This window comes from Patiria miniata, unplaced genomic scaffold (genome assembly GCF_015706575.1).
Source record: "Patiria miniata isolate m_02_andy unplaced genomic scaffold, ASM1570657v1 HiC_scaffold_10, whole genome shotgun sequence".
Classification (NCBI taxonomy): domain Eukaryota; kingdom Metazoa; phylum Echinodermata; class Asteroidea; order Valvatida; family Asterinidae; genus Patiria; species Patiria miniata.
The window spans coordinates 4,026,313-4,048,318 of record NW_024037048.1 but is presented as its reverse complement, the minus strand read 5'-3'; the positions used below and the strand labels follow the sequence as shown (position 1 = coordinate 4,048,318).

General features: G+C 39.6%; 1 protein-coding gene across 1 annotated transcript; it reads left to right on the top strand.

Moving 5' to 3' along the window:
* The first annotated feature begins 444 nt into the window (after nucleotides 1-444).
* LOC119740244 (fibrinogen alpha chain-like) lies at nucleotides 445-20,741 on the top strand. The gene is made up of 9 exons (XM_038215494.1): nucleotides 445-869; nucleotides 3,092-3,401; nucleotides 3,958-4,097; nucleotides 8,541-8,811; nucleotides 13,294-13,548; nucleotides 14,103-14,242; nucleotides 16,149-16,342; nucleotides 18,255-18,328; nucleotides 18,905-20,741. Exons 1-9 carry the CDS (start codon nucleotides 513-515, stop codon nucleotides 19,171-19,173), a joined length of 2,010 nt encoding a protein of 669 aa, XP_038071422.1. The 5' UTR covers nucleotides 445-512; the 3' UTR covers nucleotides 19,174-20,741.
* Nucleotides 20,742-22,006: the final 1,265 nt, after the last annotated feature.

Sequence of the window (22,006 nt, the reverse complement as noted above, 5' to 3'; positions counted from 1 at the left end):
TGAGAGCGTTTCAGAACGGGCGATGTAAACTACATATACTACAAATGTACATGCATATTTAAAAACAAATGCACATCTCTGTTTTAGAATAGAAGTGAGAGCTTTATTCAATTGAAACGGTGATTTGTGTATTGTTCGTGGTACATTTTTTAAATTAAAAAAATTACGCATGCGTGGAAGAACGATTACGAAGATAAGTGTTTTGAATTATGATGCCTAGACAAGTATGCATTTTGGACAGTCATTGGGAGCGTGTTGTTGTATCCTCGCCCAAGCCCGAGAGAGGTCACTAGAAATCGATCAAGATCGAGGCTCTTGTCTTGCAGCTGTCGCATTAGCCGATTAATGAAGGTTGAAGGATTATTGTGTCTTTTAATATTGAACGAGATAGGTTCGTTGGTTCAAATGACATACAAGGCTGACTATGGGTAGATTTTACGCACTGGAAAAAAAATTACTGTTCGATGAAGCGCTTTTAACATTACTTCAAGTTGTCTCGCACCAAAAACGAAATGTTTGTTAGTGACGAAAAGGTGTTCGTTGTCGAATTACTTTGGTGCGCGTCGCTCGTGTTGTTGGCTCGGGGAGACATACGGCTCCGGTCGGCGGGTTTTTCTGGTCCGGCCCCGGCAACTCCCGATGTTGTGCTCAGGAATCACCTGCTGCGGACCGTACACGGAGTGCGATCCACGGGTAGATGCCTGGCCACTTGCCTGCGATCGCCGCTTTGCCTCGCCGTCAACTACGAGGAGGGAGGCGGCACCTGCGAGCTGTGCGCCGGCAAAAAGGAGGAATTTCCCGAAGACGTGGTCCTTGAGGCTGGGTGGAATTACTACGAGATGGAGTCAGCTGTTGCGGATTCGCTACCGGTAAGATATTGTTTTTATTCGGATCTTAATACTGCTAGGATCTTGATCTTTGCCCCTTTTTTGTTTCATTAATAAAGAGGCGGCTCTCTTGCCTCTTCGCTTCATGGGGCAGTAACTGCAATTAACAAGCTTTTGTTTGCGTTTTGAATTCACCTTGAACCTGAAAAAATGGTGATCGAGGTATGATCAGTACCAAATTAGAAAATTAGTGTGAACATGCTAGTTGATTTTGTTTATTAAATTAATAATAAATTAATGAAGTTGGTTATTTTCCCCTAAAATCGCTTTTAATGCGATACGTGATAACGTCATTATGGCTTTATTTTTATGGTTATCTTTATTGTTTGCCTCTGAAGTAGGGTCGGTCGGTCGGGGAAAAAAATATAATCTGACGGAAACAAAATTGCAGGTGCACCCGTATCTAGGCCCTATAGCTAAATTAAATTATGTCAAGTGCGTATTGTCTGCAGTTTTGTTTATTGCAATAAGTTCATCATCAGCTGCTATCACTGAACGAAATAATAAAACCATATTTGGCAAGATGTAGTTGACTTTCCTGCACCGAGCAGCTCACTAACATTTTGGCTGTAGTTGCAGCCATGGGAATCCCGGTACATACCGTTATTTCGTTTTACTGTTTTGGATTTTCTTAAAAAACAAAAACAGTCAACGAACCATTGACTGTTTTGTCGTTTTACAGTTTTGTTAAACGGTCAAACGGTATTAAGTCACAAAAAAACAATGACCTTTGTGTTATTTTCTTAAATTGTAAAAAGCGATAAACGGTTACTTGCTTTATTTTTAGAGTGTTGTTTTACAAAAACACGACAATGACAAAACGGTCAATAGTCTTGTCGACCATTTTTTGATTCAGGTTTGGCAATTAAGCAATGCACCTTGGGATGTTAATGTGCCCTTGTGATCGATTCACTGCCTGGGAAGTTGCCCTCCTTACAATTATCTCACGACAGAATTTGCGAATATTGGCTATTGAAGAGCCGCGCCAAACTCCAATTTCCTTCAAAATATCTGCAACTTAATTGGCGTCTTACCACACTGTATCCATTCTGAAATTTCCTCCTGGAAATTTTCCAGCGCGATTTTTGCTTGCAACTCTTTAAGCCCCACCAATTGGGTCAAGGTTACGCCAGGCAGAATCACACCACACATTAATTATGCCGAGGTAACACTTCTTCGTGCACGGCATGGTCCCCCTCCACCCGTCCCCCTCCCCCCCGCCTTGCCCACCGCCACGAAATGCACCACGGACTGTTAACTATGATACTGAAATAAAAAAAATAAAAACAGTCTGTATTCAATACTGACCGTTTTGCTGTTTTTCAAAGTTATTTGTGTAAAACTGAAAAACACAAAACTCATTGATCGTTACGCTGTAATGAATTTTACTAAACTGATAAAACGAAATAACCGTATTTATTTTAATACCGTTTGACCGTTTTACAAAACTGTAAAACGACATAACGGTCAATGGTTCGTTTACTGTTTTTGTTTTTGAGGAAATCCAAAACGGTAAAACGAAATAACGGTATGTCCCGGGATTCACGGGATACCAAAGAAAGTATAGACACCTAGTCTAATGAGATGCAAGTACAGCCTCTCATCTTCTGGGATTCCACTTGTTGCTACACGCCGTACTTCGCGTAGAAAGACGGTATTCATTTTCAATATACCATTTCAAATAACACAAAGCCTGATTGCTTTCATTTGTATTGATTTGTTTTTGTTTTTTGCTAATGGGGTTTCCCACATTGTCGGCGGTAATAAAAAAAAAGTTTTGTTCCCTTCGATAAAGAGCCGAAAATAGGGTCGGTCGGAAATGAGCACCCAAGAAATAGAAAGGGCTGTACTAACGTGCACATTTCGGGATTAAGTTAAACTTTTTGCAAGAAACTGCATAACTATGAGCAACTGATGCGTGTACACTAAAAAGCCGCTTTATAGCAGAGTTATGGGGAAATTAATTCCCCTTTCATGGGGTTGTGATTGGATGGGTCGTGTCGGTTTCTACAGGGGTATAATAAAATCAAATTGTCAACGATCTTTATTCCAAGATGTGGTTTCGCCAAAGAACCGAAATTAAATATTTAAACTCGTAATAGAAGCCTTTGCGTTAGAAATAATGCCAAGTTATGCAGTTCAACGGGAAAATGTTTTTTTTTTTCGTAACCAACTAATTTAAAGCTGTTATTACGAAATTGCAGACAACAGTTAAAATGGTGACGACTGAAACACCAACTACCGAAGGGCCGACAACCGAAGGGCCGACAACCAAAGGGCCGACAGCCGAAGGGCTGACAACCAAAGGGCCGACAACCGAAGGGCCGACAACCAAAGGGCCGATAACCGAAGGGCCGACAACCGAAGGGCCGACAACCAAAGGGCCGACAACCGAAGGGCCGACAACCAAAGGGCCGACAACCGAAGAACCGACAACCAAAGGGTCGACAACCGAAGAACCGACAACTAAAGTATCGACAACCGAAGTGCCGACAACTGCACATATTACTACTGGTTAGTTCTCCCCTTTTGATCATCATGGAGGACACATTTTAATGGGCATAACTTTAAAACAACATCCGTTTCGGTTTTCACAGCACGTGGAATTTTTTTTTGCTTTTTATTTTTGAACATTTTGGACACTGTTGCTTAATGAAACATTCATAAAGTTCCTATTAACAATAAAGTTAAAAGGTAGTTTCAAATTAATAATCGATTTGAGGTTAATACTGGGGTCGGCCGAAAGTTGCCATTCCGGGTCACTCATGACTCAGCTTGCGGACAGATTGATTAATGACATGAACTATATTACACTTGGTTTGACCATAGGCCTAAAGGCCAGATTCGAGTATTCATACCATTCTGAACTTCCCGCATTTCAGGCCTTTTACGGTAGGCCTATCTCCTTTCAAATTATTTGTTGAAGCTACTCACATAAATACCAGTCATTCTCCAAATTCGGGGACAATTTGCCGTACCCTCCTTGTTTGTCTTTTATGTTTCTTCTGTTTAAATTTAGCTCACCTAGCTTAAATATTCCCCGGCCTCGTATTTACCTTCTTTCCACCAGACAAGCCGCCGGTTGATTGTTGGGATATCCACACTACGTCACCGAGCAGTCCGAGTGGCGAGTATGCTATATACCCACCAGCTTGGGCTAATGCGATGACAGTCTACTGTGATATGACTACGGACCTAGGCGGATGGACGGTAAGAAACCTTCACTGTTAAGCCGGTGTTTAGGGTTTAAACACAGCTATATTTCCCGGGTTTGCAACATTCCCAATGTTGCTGATTTTGAGCGCGGTCTCTGGCTATATTGCGGGCTTATGGCGTGTGACTAGCGCCCCTTGAACACATGATATTGACAAAATTGGGAACCACCAACATAGGGCTGGATATCCACAACATGTTTAGATTTATGGCAACAACTGGCTGTCATACTGCGCCAAACATCTAAATAAATATGTCTTAGACTAATCATGTGGAAAAAAGTGGGTACCAAAACGTGTTTAAGCCCTGAGCACCATTTTTTTCAATGTAGCATTGTGATAAGGCCTTGTAGCAAATTAAAAAAAAATTACAAATGTCAAAGTTTTTTTTTTATTTAAAAGTTTTTATTATGCACTTGTGAAAGGTCAATTTGGAAAGATTTTAAAACTCTGTCCACATTTCTAGGGTTGAAGTTGTTTTTTTTTAAAGGAAACATAGGCTTACTGACATTTACCTGCCCATAAGCGTGGTACCATTATACCAGTATAGCAACATACAAGGTCAACCCTGGCTTTCTCCTGCAGTTGTCTGTCATTGAACACAATGTGAATAGGCTTAGGCCCCCCAAAGAAAGGTCGTTGGTATCTGGTATGGAGCTTGCCCCAAAGGTGGTGCAGCGACGCGGGTTTTTGCCCTACTTTTTTTTCTTCAAGTGTCGGCTGAATGGGCTGATGTTGCAGATGACGCTTCGATCCCCTTAAAACTTTCAAAAATATCCTTCAGGATGGAGCTTGAGGTGACCTCAGTAAGGCCATAAGGCTTGAGAATTCTGCACCCACTTACGATCTCGACCGACACGAAATTTCTTCAGGAAATTTGTATAGTCAAGACACAAATCTGAGAAAACGGTAACGTCGGACCAGCGACATCGACATCGTGCATGTGCTGCCAGGCTGGTCATTAGTCTGCCCCCTTACATATCGCGCTAATTAAAAAGCGTTTACAGATTCCAGATACTCGACTATCGCTCCCCAGTCTGGCTTCCAGACGCACAGTTACAAAATTACAACACCGTGTGCAAATAATGTGCCCGACTAAATTTGAGTACAAAATAGATGGGAGCCCAGAGAGGCCACACAAAGCTTATACTCGATCATACCCCATCTATAAAACACGTTAAAATTTTTCAGCAGCAAGATTCCAGTCAAACCAGTGAGTTTGGCGGTTTTGAGATATCATCTTGCATTAAATTAAAAAAAAAAACCTTTTTAAGTTTGCCGACGAGCATGGTTACGGCGATGCGCGCGTAGACCAGAAACCGGAGACTTTTTTTGGACCTAAGCACTGTTAGAATACAATTTCAGTAATTTTAATCTATGCACAAAAATATGTACAGAAATGCAAATACAAATAAATACAATGTAAATACAAAATATTTCCTGAAAACCTTGAGGAGGCGTATTCACCCATAGAAATTGCCTTGTGGAGACCTTTACTATCTGTTGTTCCCTTGTACTCACATCTCCAGGGGCCTTATTTACGTGCCATATTAAATTGAAAGTGAGGTAAAATCTTCATTTTTTGGGAATTTGCGAAGAGAAATGAAAGCAATGACATAAATGAATAATTTAATATTTGTGATTAAACATATCCTTATGTTTTAAGCTACATTTCAAAAAATAATTGAAAGTGAGGCTACACTGCATAAAATAGTCTGGCACCATCCCATTCAACACTTCACAATTTATAAAATACATTCAGGGAACACGACAAAAACGGCTTCGTTGGGAATAATGGTAGTCAATTACGAAACTATAGTCTAGATTCAAGTCACTCATATTTCTTTTCGAAGACATTGCTTCATACATTATTGCTTTCATAACCCAGAACGAATTGTCCCTGGACTAGCATGCATAAATTATATAATGCGTCGCACCTAACGAAACAGCTTTTGCTTATTTGAGTTGGCAATCAAATGCGGGCAGAAAATAGCAGCCGCGTCATTTGTAAGCAGAGTACAGGGTTTTCCACAAAAAATGTTCTTCGTAAATTACTGCAAATTTCCTCTTACCAAGACCTTCGAAATAATGGTTTTTAGTAAAAGATCCAAAATAGTAACTTCGTTTGGCTATACCAGGACGAATGTACACCTTTAACGAGTATTTTTTCTTCTCCAGAACTACGGGTTACAATTTGGGTATAAGTTTGTTACAAATAGCTGTTTAGAAAGAAACAATGCATCCTTTATAGGCTCTAAAATGAAGAATTTGCATATTTATGACCAACATTAAGCAGCCGATTCGACTACCCAGCGTCGTTAATAAGCGAGTCTTGTACGTCAAAATGCCACATTACAAGCCTGCCCGTATAGTACATGTATAGGTTTCCCCAACCGTTAATTTTAATTAACGGTTTACAACTATTTAAAAATACTTGTAAACTCGAAACCGGAATTTAATAACAATGGCGTCCAACGACGTTTCTGGAACGAAATTAAAATATCTTTCCATGGAACTCGAATGATACAAGTGTTAAAGTAACTGGGAAAACCTATTTATAACATCAGAAATTAATTAAACATTCCCTAATACTTGTAAACTCGAAACCGGAATTAACAATGGCGCCCAACGACGTTTCTGGAACATGTAAATGTAATTAAACATTTCCTAATGTTTTAAGCCAGATTAAAAAATGACAATAAAATAAGGCTGCATAAATAGTCTGGCGCCATTCCATTCAACAGTTAACGATTTATGAAATACATTCAGGGAACTCGAAAAAAAAATGCTACCTCGTGCATAAGGCCCATTGCTTTGACGCTTATTATTATTGAAATTCCATTAAAAGATACTCATGTTTCGTTCCAGAACGTCGTTATACGCTACGTTGTTAATTCCGATTTCGAATGTGCGCCAAGTCATGGGCGGCATTATGTCATGCTCAGTTGAGCCGATGAAAAGCTCTTTTTATTAGCATGTGCGTTTTCATCGGTTGCTATGCGTTACCATTCAGTACTCCAGGTTCAAGAATAAGCCAGCTAAAAATTGTCTCGGGTGGAGACGAATTCATTTTTCGTATCGCTCATTTTCACACTATTGCTTGAACGGGAAGGGAGGAGATGGAAGGAGGAAATGATCACACTTGAAAGCTGCTTGATGTTCATGCGTGATTTCGGTGTTCCTAGCTTACCGTGAAATGAATCAATAACGAAGAATACAATCTCCCTTGAAGGTGTCATGCATGTTATACCTGTTTTTTCATTGTTGTGTATGATCCATAAAGATTACAGACGCAACAAAGGAATATTTTTTTGATTTTCTCACTGAATTAAGGAATGTTGAAATGTTTCACAAAATCCACTTAATCGTTCAAAGTAAGTCAAAGAGATTGAAAGCAAATCTGACCGAAACGTTTCAGCTTGCCACTAAAGGAAGCTGAATGACCAAAGTGTTTAAATGAATGGTAAAACCTCCAAATTCGCTTCTTCTTTTTTTCAATTCAACGCCAATGTCCACACGACACGAACGATACTAAAGTATCATTCCATGACATTTTAATGATAAGATGTTATGATAACTGAGAAAACCTATAAAAATGGCACTTGCCGAACCGGCGTCGATTTCGGATTCAAGGACGAAATTAAAAACCACGACGTCACTTTGTCTGCCTTCGAGTGACAAGGGCCAATTTGGCTACTGGACGTAGTCGTTGAGCTTCAATATGCGTTGCATATGCAGTGCTCGTGCCATTATGAATATGAGTTCCGAGGTTGAGTGGGAAGACCATTATTAAAAAAACATAGTTGGCCAAGCAGCAGCTGTCAATTAAATTAGATATTACATTGTTAGCATCACAGAAGGCATGATCCGTGATTCTGCGGCTTGATCGTTGTCATGGCGATCGTCCAAGTTCGGCTAGAGATAATTATCTTCAATCGATTCAATTTCACGCCGATGTGGGTTGAGTTTATTGGAATTTATTACTTCAAAAACACAAAAGCGGTTACACACGTACAACTCACTTTATTTAAATGCAAAGATTTTTTTATTATTGTATAAATTTGATTACATGTATTTAATTTTCTAAGAAAAAGCCTGCCCTAAAGCAAATGGTATACCAAAGGCTGTAGCAAGGAGTTTCCTGAGTGCAACATTAAAGGTGTCCCCGGTTATTCTAACAATTGTACCATTAAAGTTCCATGAAAAAAAACAATGTTTTTGGTCTAGAAGGTCGTTGGGCTCCATTGTTCATTCCAACTTCGAGTTTACAACATTTAATATTTGGTTCTTTGTATTTCGCGAATACAGCATTCAAATTTGTCCAAGTTTCGGGAAACTTCAATCAGCATTAATACACCGAAGCAAGACAGTATAACAGTCTGTTTACTTAGGCATTGCTATAAAATGGATAGTTTCGCCTCTCTCCTCTTTTTTTTTAAAGGTGTTTCAAAGGCGTGGTGATTCATCGCAAGATTTCTACCTGGACTGGAACTCGTATAAGATTGGATTTGGCGCCCTCACCGGCAGCTTCTGGCTGGGAAATGACGCCCTCAACGTCCTGACTGCCACGCAGGGTGACTACCAGCTCCGTATCGAGCTAGAGTCGTACGGCTCAGTGGCAACCTTTGCCAAGTACGGCTTCGTGAGCGTGGCGAACGAGGCGGACACGTACCGACTTAATGTCACCCGCTACTATGGATCATACACCACAGGTGAGATTGCATTCTATTTCTACAGCTGCAACCAAATTGAGAGCCAGATTTTTAAAATTCAATAACCGAAACATAAAATCTGTGTTCAGTTGGCACCGAATTTCGAGACTCGACACGAACGTGTGTGCTTGGGTATATTTATGGTGTAAATCGAGGACACAAATGTGTAACATCCCCGTGTAATTGAAGACGTGAGTCAAATTGAGGACGTCCTCGATTAGAAAACGTGTACAAAACCAATGAGAGCTGTTTCAAAAAAGTTAACGAACAAAAGATAGATGATGAGGAACACTAAAATGCTCGATTTACACCATAAACAAACGTGTGCCAACCAGTGACATTTTTTGTGTGTGAACCCACACGCGATGCAGGTCGTGTGAACCTTCTGTGGACAAAGCCAGGTCCACACGAGGTTTAAACCTCTCTGAAAAAAACACCAGACTTGAAGGCATTTTTGGGCTAGGGTTATCCGTCGCAAATGAAGAGGAACACTCAAGGAAATCATGATAAAAAATGGGTTGAAAGAGTGTTCACAGTGTGAGTAAAACAAGTTATTTATCGGGGTGTTCATAACTACATTTTATATTATTTTCCTCTTTTGTGGTTAAGTTTATTTATTCATTTATTTATGTCTGAAATAATGTTGGTTTTCAGGCCTATTTTTCCAGTTGCTTATCATTTATTATTACTTGTATTTATTTTGTTATTGCTGCTTTTGTTGTTGCTTTTCTTGTTCATTGGATGGATTTTGTTTTTGTTTTTTTTGACGTAGTTTTTCTCGCATGTCAACTGTATTTTTTACTTTTCTCTATCAGGTTTTTATTGCTTATTATTTATTTTTTATTTCATTTTAAATTATTTTGTTTACTGTATCAATCTTTCGTTCCGTGTTTTTATGTTGTTGTGTGGTTGTTGTTGTCTTGTCTTATCTCGTCTTGTCTTGTCTTGTCTTGTTTTGTTTCGTTTCGTTTTGTCTTGTCTTGTCTCTTGTCTTGACTTGTTTTGTTTCATTTTGTTTAGTCTTATCCTGTCTTGTTTTGTTTCTTTGTTTGTTGGGGTGTTTGTTTGTTTGTTTGTTGTTGTTGTTGTTGTTGTTGTTGTTGTTGTGTTGTTAGTTTTGTTTTGGCTTGTTTGTCTGTTTTCCCCAGTCTTGTATAATCTGCAGTTGGTTTTTGTGCCAGCTATTCTTGCCTTTGAGAAAACTGTTGTAACTGTTAATCTTTTAAATCTATTTATCTTTTTAAGTATAGGTTTTCCCGGTTATTTTAATACTTGTATCACACGAATTCCCTATATAGATACTTTAATTTCGTCCCCGAACATCGCCAAGCTCACTTCTCAATTTGAATTTCAAAAAGCCACCACTAGATTTCATTTAAGGTTCAGTATAATTCAATTTTTTAGCATACCGATTCGTCCAAAATCTTTGAAATTCGTCTCGTGTAGCAATTTGCGTTGAATTGACAAAGCAAATTCGTTTTATGTCATTCGTTTTAATGTTGCTGTCATTACCTTTCGTTTCTAGTGAATTAAAACGTTACGATTAGAAAATGTGTCCAATCTTTGGACTTATTTGAAGAAGTGTACGCATTACTAAAATTATAATTTCAACATATATTTCCTTATATGAGTAAATAAAAGTAGTCAAACTATAATTTTATAATATTTTTTTCTGTGTTTCACAATTAACATTAGAATCAGGACTATACCTTTCACATTAATGTTCTTTACTTATGACATGAAAATTAAGCATTAAGATCAAACACCTTCGTTGTTGCTCTTTGATATACAAACCTAACTTCTGTGGTTTTACGCATTATATAATTATATAGGGGAAAAGGAAAATGTAATGTTTTTTTATTTTATCAGTATTTGCATTGTAACACGAAACTGAGAAATGTGACATTAAACGTTAGCTTCATAATGTCATTTTTTAGCCTTCAATCTCCTCTCTGGCCATGCATCTTGGTAGGTACGTCTGGGAGTGATTGTACCATCTCTGGCACTTGTCGGGTGTTATCTCATCCACATTCTGCTGAGCTGCTTCCACCAGTAGGCGTGCTCTCCATCCCTGCATGGTCAAGCCTTCTCTCGCAGCAGCCTGGTGGTCAGATACCCTTGCTTGCCATTCGGGAAATCCTATGAGTCTTTTTACACCAGCTTTGAAGCAGGAGTGTGCATTTTCAACAGGGTTGAGAAATGGGGAGTATGGGGGAAGTCGCTTCAGTTCAATGTTCTCATTCCCTGGTGGCAGTTCAGTACGAACATGAGGCCTTGCGTTGTCGTAGATGAAGTACAAGTTCTCTTCTTGTGGAAACATTTCCTGGCAGGCTTCAGCTGTTTCCTGCAGGAAGTTTTCAAATGACGCACGTGTTGTGGTGTGCAAGTTTATGGCATGATGGACAAGTCCGACTTCAGGAGATATGGCAAATGTAACGTTGCAGTTGTTTCCACGTTGGTTGTGCACCACTCTGCGAACAGGTGTCCTCTAACTGCTCTCCCATATGAACGTCGCGTCCAAATGTTGTATCCGCATTCATCGATGAAGATACAGTGATCAACGACGCCATGTCTTAAGAACCAGTTGGCATATTCTTGCCGCTGTCGGATCACTCTGTCAGCATTGCGGGCTTCGGGTACATCCTGAGCTAGCTTGAGCGTGATCAACATGCCGTCTATAGTCCGCGCTAATGTACTTATTGCAATACGTGGCTTGTCAGGCAGCCTTTGTCGAAGTCCTTCATTTAGTTGGCCCAAGGTTAACAAGGGGTTTTCATCTAGTAACTGTTGAAGGCAATCCTTCATTTCTTGATCCGTTTTTGAACGTCTTCTCCCTCCTCTTGGTAGAGCATCTCTTCTGTTCTCACGAAGGTATGTTAAGACGATGCTGCGAGCAGTTTGGCGCTTCACGCCAAGGGTGTCAGCAACGGTCAGATAGTCGTGTTCATCTCCTTCGAAGGCGTCTATGATGCGACCTCTGTCTGCGTTTGAAACCTTATTGTATCGGCCTCTTTGAAGCCCTCCATTGGCAGCCATCTTTTTTCCCCGACCGAGTCTCAACAACGAGTGACAAGACAAATCAGAAATACTCCGAAATTTATAGGCCTCCATGGTCTAGAAAATGCGGAGAATGCACGATCAGAATTTAAATGACCAAAACGTTAAAGTTAATGACAAAAAACGAATTTGCTTTGTCAATTCAACGCCGATTGCTACACGAGACGAATTTCAAAAATTTAGGACGAATCGGTATGCTAAAAATGTGAATTATACTGAACCTTAAATGAAAACTAGTGGTGGCTTTTTGAAATTCAAATTGAGAAGTGAGCTTGGCGATGTTCGGGGACGAAATTAAAGTATTTATATAGGGAATTCTTGTGAAACAAGTATTAAAATAACCGGGAAAACCTATATTAGGCGGTCTTATTTTTCATTGAATTTTATACCTAATTTTTAATATATTTTGTATGTTACATGTTCCATTCAAGTTAGGATTGACAGGCTTTCGAGTCACAGTGTTTTATTATACTTTTGTCAATCCTGGCCAGCTTGGATTGGATTGTTTTTGTTTAGTTTTGTTTACTTTTGTGGATTGCTTGTTGTACCTTGTAATTTGGCCGAATAAATAATAATAATAATAATAATAATAATACACGAAGACAAAGGAATGTTTACACTTGACTAGGTATATGTAAGGTAGGCCTGTACATGTTTGTGGGGTAGATCGAGGACACACGTAATGTGAAGCATCATCGAGTAATTGAGGACAGGAGTCAAATCGAGGACGACCCCGATTATCAAACGTGTACAAAACCAATGGGAGCTGTTGCAAAAAAGTTACTGTACAAAAGATCGATGACAAGGAACGCTATAAAATCCTCGATTTACACCATAAACAAATTGGGTTTGTTTTTTGCATTCAATAGGGGACGTTAAACAATTGTATAGAGGACAATAGGGTCCACAATTGATGATCGTGTACAAAACATATAGGAGGTGTTCCTAAAAAGTTAGTGTACAAACAAAAGAGAGACAATAGGGGGTCCACGATTGAAGGTAAAGACACACTTGGGTGTGTGTGTGTGAGTTTGTCTTACAGTCACTATGTGGACATGTGAACAAAAGATGTCCGCATAATGCAGGTTGTGTTGACGTTATGTGGACTAAGCCGTGTCCACATAACGTTTCGCCCTCTCTGGAAAACAGGTTTAGAGGCATTTTCGGGTTAGGGTTATCTGTCGTAGAATGAAGAGAAACATTGAAGGAAGTTTAAAAAAAATGTCCACATAACGTATGTAAAACAAACATGGGTGTGAGTGTGTGTGTGTAGGGGGGGGTTCAAAGCGGACAATATTCCGTTTGTTTTTGTTCAATTTGTTTTAGTAAATTCGTCTAGAAACCTTTCAAGTTGTATTTATAAGGAGTCATCCCAAACGTTTAGGTTCTTATGTAATAACAGAAATGGTTCTGTGATGAATACAGGTGACTCGATGTCGTACCACAGCGGCCAGGCCTTCACGACAAGAGACGCAGACAACGACAATGACGTGTCCCGGCAGTGTGCCCAGGCGCTGCAGTCGGCCTGGTGGTTTAACGCCTGCTGCCAGTCCAATCTGAACGGACCGTACCAGAGCAGCGCCAGCGTGCCTGGCCTGGGCGTTGGGATTACCTGGGGGTCCTGGCTCGGACAAGACGATTCGCTGAAATTCACCGAGATGAAGATCCGACCAATGAGCGGTAAAACCAGGATAAAGTTATTCTTTGCTGTTCCTTGTTTTTTTTTTTAATCAGCGCTAGACTGAATAAAATAGAACTAACTGTGACAGAATTTGAATATTTGACCACCAAAAAAACTGTCCCGGTGTCATACCAACTGAGCTATCCAGCGTATCGTGTTGGCGGTGTCCACACATGTCTGAGTCTTCTTACCTGATAGATTGACAACATGAGTTTTGCGTGAGTCTAGATTTTCAAATAAACCACAAAATTACTGATGCGGGATGTAAACTTGCGACTTTAGTATTAGATAAGTTGGGTGATATAAAACTTGGGAACGGCACTTACAAGCTTTAGAACTCATTGTTTTGCAAGAATATGCGCAAAAGAAATACATATATATATATATTTTTTTAATGCACACGGAGGAGGAAAACAGAGATGGTTTGATTTGTTTGTGCAAGTAATAGCTTTCCCGTATGTTTGGCATCAGTCAAGTATTTAGCTAGGAACCATACCCTCATGTGAGGTAAATTTAAGTTGCCTGCATTTTCAATAATTTCTCCATTGCACAGCTCAGCCAGTCCCCAAAGATTGCTGGGATATTTACGAGAGTGGTAGCTTGACCACCGGTGTATATACCATCCATGTGACGGGCAGGTCCCAAGGTCTAAACGTGCTCTGTGACATGGACTTCGATGGAGGCGGATGGACGGTACGCTTTGTTTTGCTCTGTTCCCATAAAAGCAGAGGGTGTGAAGCCTGAGTACGAAGCTGTATTAGGCACACGGTGATTATAACCCGTATGCACGACTTGCAACCCGTACGTATAACCCGTACGTACGACGTATAATCCGTACTTATGTTTTATAACCCGTACGTACGACTTATGGCCCGCACATAGGACTTAGAAATCAGTACGTACGGTTTATAACCCGCACGTACATCTTATAACCCATGCGTATGCCTATAATAATAACCCCATATATTCGGCTTATAACCCGAATGTACGACATAATACTCGTACTTACGTAACCCGTATACGTACGACTTATAGCCCGTACGTAGACTTATAATCAGTACGTACATGTATGGCTTAACAGAAACAGAAACTGTACATCGGTTCTGTCATCAACTATTAGGCTGACATACTGCTTCTAATCACATTGTAATACTTGACATGCTGTGGCAGTCAAAATAAAGATGCCTTCTGTATGTTTTCCAGGCTATAACGTTTCGATTCACCGATTTTTATATTCAAATTCGTCCAAGAATAATTTTGTCATTTTATTAGTCATTGTTTAAGCACTAGGTCAAAAATATTGTCAATACAGCTGTTGCAGCATTCAGAAACTAGTCTGGTTTGTGCTTTAAGCATTTTCCTTGCGCACTTAAGCACAATTCGGCACTTTCATTCGCATGTCATCAGACTATAGGTGTATAGAACTCAGAGAATAGTTACCAAAAGAAACGTGTAAAGATTACCTAGAACAACAAAACATAAAATACCTTTCAATCTAGAAACGAATAAAATAAAATAAAATAAGTGTTAAAATGAAAGCTGTTAGAAACTACGATGACATTTAATATATTTTGTTTGTGCCTAAAATAAAATTGGAAACAAACACTAAATTCAAAATAACATGGAAAGAAAAAGAAAGAGTGTACAATCAGCGGCCTATGTGCCTTCATATTGAAGATGTCACAATGAAGTAAGACAATATTGAACAAAATTACGATGAAATTCTGAATAACACGGTTCGGCGAGGACGACACGAAATCGAATACTCCTTGACAAACATGCGTGCTCGTGGTTTGAATTTGCTTCAACTAAAATTGAAATTGTGTGATGAAGCCATGAAGGACGAAATTAAACATTAGAGGTGTACTAAATTGATTTTGCCGGACGAATTTAAATATAAAAGAGTCGGCGAACTCGAATGATAAATGTTTTAAAATAGCCGGGAAAACCTATATAGTAACTCATTTAAAAAAAAAAAAAAAATGGGATTTAAAGTTTAAAATTCTCGCTATAATAAAGAATAGATTAATAGACAACATAAGGTCTTTTAATTTTTATTTCTTAAATAATTTTTTCTTAACAAGCCCTGCTTTTATTATTTTATGAACTTCTTAACGAGGCTTATGAGTGGATATGCGGCAAGTAAACATGCACAACGACCGATACAATTCCAGAAGCTTTGCACTTGTTCTACCAATTAGTACATCTAATTTAACTTAAAAGTCAGTTTCTCAGTCCACTTTCTTTCATATCTTGTGAAAATATGGGTTTTTTGCGGAAAACAAATAGGATACCATCGATTGATGAACATTTAAATGAATTTTCGATTTGCTTATCGCAATTAAAATGCAGTTAAGTATACAAAAAAGAGAAACGACTATTTTGTTTAATGTCAAGGTCGTATTTCTCGTGTTGTATTTGCGAAAGTAAAAAACCGATGTGCGATCATTGCTTGTGTAGTCGATATGCTTTTGCAACCCTGAATCTTCCCTATGGCAGTACCATACAATCAGATTGGACGCTCGAGTACCCGGAAATCGCAACACAGGTATCAATTTTTGACCATGATTGTCTTGGATGCGCCTTTTTTTGCTTTCAGACGCTTCAGAAGCGCGTGATTGGCGATTTAAACTTTTACCGTGGCTGGGCCGACTACAAGGCCGGCTTTGGCACCGTGGACACCGTCTCGGATTTCTGGCTCGGCCTGGATGACATTTACCTACTGACCAATCAAGATGCGTATCAGATTCGCATCGTCGCCGTTAGCTGGCAGGACGTCCTCGGATACGCCAGGTAGGATGAACCTTTTTATTCACAAGCTGGCCATTTTGTATCGCGTCCCCTGTCTGAATTATTTACCCGAACACGCATACAACGAGCGTGCCTTTACACAATAGCAAGGTGCCAGACCATTTTGAAATGAGTGCCATGCTCTTTTTAATAATATTTCTCTTTGAAATTTAGATCTGACACCGAAACTATTTCCACGTATTTGGCTAATATCTTTCGTATTGTCTATTCTTATACACTGTAAAAAAGTTGGGCAAAATGGGTTGATAATTCGACCAGTGCTGGTCGAATTATCAACTGCCTACACTCTTGGGCAAATTCTTCCCAATAGTTTGACAGTTTTTACCCAATTCAACCCAATATGAGGTAATTTCATACCAATGTTGGGTAAATTACATTGCCCAACAGTATTTTACCCAACGTTTTTACAGTGTTCACAAGTTAATTTGTTATGAGATTTTCAGTACCCCAGGGCTCTGTAATAGGCCCTCAGTGCTTCACTATGTACACCCATCCAGTTGGTGATATCATCAGAGAGCACAATCTAAATTTTCACGTTTATGCAGACGATACCCAGCTCTATACAGAATTTGATCCAAAGGTTGCTGGTGATTCTGATCGTGCATTAACCATGCTTTCCACTTGTATTTCTCGGATCAATACTTAGATGGTTCATAACAGGTTGCTTCTTAATCAAGACAAAACCGAATTCTTCGTGTTTGCTTCCCCGAAGGTCGTCAACACATTACCACATCTTCAGTCAAAACTTGGAGATATCTGCATTAATCCATCCACCACTGTAAAGAATCTAGGGGTCATACTTGACTCAGCACTAACCATGACAAATCACATTAATGCAATTTGTAGAAGTGTAAATTTTCATATCCGTAATCTGTGGCGGATTCGGCGGTTCCTCACTCAAGATTCATGCCATAGTGCTGTCAGATCTTTGGTCCTTTCTCGTATTGACTATGGCAACACACTGATGTACGGTGCCAGGGAAGTCGATATTAGACGTGTACAGCGTTTTCAAAACAAAGCTGCGCGTCTTGTATTTTCATGCGGTATAGAAAGCTCATCAGATCACTTACTCCGCTTACTTCACTGGCTCCCCGTCAAAGAAAGGATCATGTTCAAAATTATGTTGTACGTATATACATCTTCCCATGGTCAATCCCCAAGTTACATCACTGACAGCCTCACCCTGTACAACTTGAATGGATCTGAAGATCGCAGGACACTCCACTCCTACTCAAAACACACTTATTTCCCAATGCATAATATTTGTTGTTGTTTTTTTGTACATGGTTTCTTTGTAATTTTCTGTAACTGTTTAAGCTGTTTGTTGTGAGGCGCTGTGATCGTTGTAGAGCGCCATACAAACGCTTGGTATTATATTACTAAATGTACCATTAGGGAGACACATTAGCGTAGAAATTTCGATAGTAGGGAGACACGGGCTTAATAGGGAGATACCTAGGTGTCTCCCTATTGGCGCAGCCCTCTTTAGAGGAAAATTTTTGCTGTCGAAATTAGGTTATATTTGTTGCTCGTGGTCTAATTAGTAAAAATACCGAAATTCGTGGAAAAGGGACAAGGGAATATCGGGTTAGGGCACTCTTAAGTCGGAAAATTTGTGTGCACAAGTCTATGGGAAAGTCTCCCTATTACCCCTACTCCCTATTGCCGGTAATTATTATAATTATTATTATTATTATTATTATTAATTTCTAGAAAAAAAATAGGCCCACAGTGTCGGCATCGATGCCGTATGTGGTAAGACCAGCATGTCTCCAGCCACAGACCACCTCTACTAAAGCTATGCATGTAAAAATCCGCCACGTAACAACCAAACCGATCACCTAACTTAGTCTACATTCTCAGCTATATTTTTGATGTTACGTTTATTGTTTAGGTACAGTGAGTTTCGAATCAGCGACGAAGCGGACAATTACCGTTTGACAATCAGTGGATATCATGGTAACGCAGGTAAGAGACATCCAGTTTTATGGATAAGTAAATGTTTTTGTAATAGTCCTTGAGAAATAAAACATACTGTGACTGAAATAAAAAACAAAGCAACTTCCAACGTCCAGTTAAACTAATGTCATGCTGTGAGTGGTCCAATCACATGGGAAGGTAACAATACTCATACGACTAGTTGGAATTCCAGTTTTCTATGCGCCACGCCTAGCATTCGGGAAGGGAAAGTTCCTCTTTTAATCTTATAAGCCCATTTCGGTATCCCATTTTCGTACTATATTTTCACCTCGGGATAAACACTGAGCATAAGTAGGGCCGCACTAAATCCTCATTCTGCTTTTTTATGCCCAAAAAAATACAGTATAGTTCTTAGAAGCGTTTTAGCATACAGAACTGAACAAACGAGTTTTTACAACCTCGTTACCCACCATTTTTTTCAATACGTAGTGACCTTCTGCAAACCGCTTATCCCACACTGAAAATGTTCAATGATATTAACGCCCGTGTACCTCCAAAAAATAAGCTAGCTTGTTCTTTAAAATATAGATTGACACCGGCCTCCCCCACCCCCCCCCCCCCCAGGTGATTCGTTGACTGGCACCCACAACGGAATGCCATGGTCAACGTTGGACCGAGACAACGACAATGACGCCCGTCACTGTGCCGAGGCCATGCAAGGAGCCTGGTGGTATAACAACTGCCAGACGTCCAACCTGAACGGGCCGTACGTGACTAGCCCCGGATACCTCAGCACCAACGGCCAAGGGATCATATGGAGCTCCTGGCTTGGGCAGGACGACTCTATGGCAAAGGTGCAGATGAAAATCAGGCCGACTCGCGTCGGCTATTGAAAATCGGATTCAGACGAAGGAATCGTAAGTTACAAGCAATTGTTATGAGTAAAAATGTCACATTTTGTTGTCTAATTGAGAAGCAATTTTAAAAGAATGTTCTCTCCGAGCTATTTTCGAGTTTCACCGCCCGATTTTATTTTGTTATTTTCTAGAAATTTAAAAGTTTAAATTTAATATTGCAAACTTCGAATTATTTGCTGATCGACAACAGTTTTTGCAGGGTAGACTGGTTCCCGCTCTCGTCATATTCGATAAGTTAAAGGGAATATAGTTTACAACATTGCTTTTTCGGTAGGCCTAATTGTCAGAAATGAATAGATTTTATAGAAAATATTGTTACACTGACCTGTTTAAAGTTTTGTGTTCGTAGATGCTGAAAAGAAAACAAGAAAAAATGCTTTTCTTGTAGTCTGGTTCCCCGACCCTACTTCAGACGAAACGGTGCAATTCATAGACGTCGGGGAATTGTCAGGTCAGGGAACCAGACTAGCTGGCTAGCCTGGCTTGCACCCGTTCACGGATGTGTATTACCGATTACAAACCAAATGTGGACCCTCTAAATTTGGTAAATTGGTGGCAGTATTTGAAGAATTTTTTTTCCAACGATGGTCAATTTTTTTTTTTAGGTTTGCAACTGGCATGCCTACAATATCTGTAAGGACAGAAAACCAGTCTACTCGCAGAGGTGCGAGTTGCAGACGCAAAAACAACAACAACAGAAACAAGGTGGCGCTATAATAAAACGTTGAAAGTGCGTAAGGGGCAAAGAAAATCGAACAGTTTGTTGTCTCGTTTGTAGTTGAAGTAGGTATAGTTGCAAGTCTACTTTAAACTCTTGAGGCAATTTTTTTTTCGTCAAAAAGTGTGTCTGTTCAAAACGCATATTTCGTTGCATATTATCTCGCATTTTAATTTTCTGCAGAAAGATGTGTGCACTGCAGGCTATTATCTTGCATGGTGTTCGATACCATAATATATAACTTAATTAATTAAACAGTTAATTTTAGTAAGGGAAAAACAAAGTATAAACATAGAAGCATTTACAAACCGAGTCGATTAAAGTAAAATTTCCCGGCTACTTCAACACACGTATCATTTAGCTTCTACGGACTGTACTTTAATTTCGTTCAAAATAGTCGTCAGGCGCCACTGTTAATTTCAAATTTAAAATTGCGCCAAAAATGTTTTTTTGTGTGTGTGCAGTGTTATTCACGAATCTAGCGTTCGAATTCATCTTAGTTTTGGGAAATTCGTCTCATGTGGGGTTGAATGAGACGAATTCCATAGAACTTGGACGAAAATAGGATTCTACCATCCTGCACTATAGATTTGCATTATGGTGCCATGTATACACGGCACCATAATGCAAATCTTTTATTCGAAATTGAAATTAACAATGCAGCCCAATTACGGAAATCAAAGTATTTGTCCTTTTAATTTGAATGACACACGTGCTGAAGTAACATGGGAACCTGTACAATAAACGTATTCAGTATAGAAGCATTTATAATGTGGCGGTAATAGGGCCGGATCTAGCTTTCAGAAAACGGGGTTGTTGATATAAAAACGGGGGTGGGGGTGGGGTCGGTGGGGGTTGTTGAGTCGAAGGCACGCACTGCTAGGGGTTCCGGGGACATGCCTCCCACCCATGGACATGTTTTATAAATCTACGTGCTTTGTATAGGCCTAATGCATTCTATGGCAATTAAAGAATACATTCAGGAACTTTAGCATTCCCATGTATTATATTTGGCCCCATTTGACTAGTATCATAACATAAGTCAGCGGCTGAACGGAGGGGTTGCATCCCCAACACCCCCTCTAGATCTGCTACTATACTGCAATATTTTGTTTTAATACAAGTTTCGTGATGTAAATAAATAATTGTCAAAGTATATAAACTAGGCCTAGGTTGAAAATGTTTGCTTTCGGAATCTGTTGAAAGTAATTTTGTACGAACTTTCTGGTCTCGGATCGCGTTGATCCTAATGTATCCGTCAGACCTCCTACAGCTACGCGCTCCTATTTCTGCGCACTCGCCTTCAAGTTATATTTGGCAAGGCGTGCATCCTAAAAAATGACAAACCTTCACTGGGATCGTATCTTTTGATGCACAAACTTTAACCAGCAGCCGAAAAAAATGTGGAAACTATAAAAGGCTTTACTGGGAATTCAGGCAAAAAAAAGGAAAAACATCGGCATTTGACAGCTTATTACTAAGTACAAATGCAGGCAGATGCTTCCGGGCCTGCAGAAGTCGAAAATATGACCGGAAGGTGGCATTTCTTGGTCTCCCAATATCGTCAGTATTATAGTCCATCATTTGCAGCCATCCGAAAAGTAACTGGCGTAATTATTGTTGAAAAACAAACTTAGTTGAAAGATAGTAAGGGAACTAAACTCCCTGTGAAATTATTCTTTCTGGGAAGCTGTCATTTTGAAGTAATCAACGAAAGAAGGCATTTCCAACGGTGATTCTTAAGAAGCACCGTAGGAAAATTTAAATTAGTAGTTCGTTTTGTTATTCAGCGCAGCGCGCGCAAGTATTGGAACGACGCACACGCGCGCGCGGTTGTTATAATTCGTCGGATCAGTGAGCGACGTCGCGTATAGCTGCAATTCAAAACATGATTCAGTAACTTTTGATTTGAAATTGAGATCTTAGAATGCTGTTTTTCTCGGAATGTACAGCTGAAGCTTAGCTGAAACTTTATCAGGTTAGTTGCTTAGTATCCTTTATTAGATTTTGAACTCTTTTGTTGCTTCAAACGAACAAAATGCACAAATTACAAATGATGGACTATAGCTTTAAGATGTCATAGATAAGAAT

Coding starts and splice junctions, on each gene's coding strand:
- LOC119740244 (XM_038215494.1), top strand. CDS start 513: ATGTTTGTTAGTGACGAAAAGGTGTTCGTTGTCGAATTACTTTGGTGC. Junction 14,243..16,148: donor TCGATGGAGGCGGATGGACG/GTACGCTTTGTT, acceptor TTTTGCTTTCAG/ACGCTTCAGAAGCGCGTGAT. Junction 16,343..18,254: donor GACGTCCTCGGATACGCCAG/GTAGGATGAACC, acceptor TTTATTGTTTAG/GTACAGTGAGTTTCGAATCA.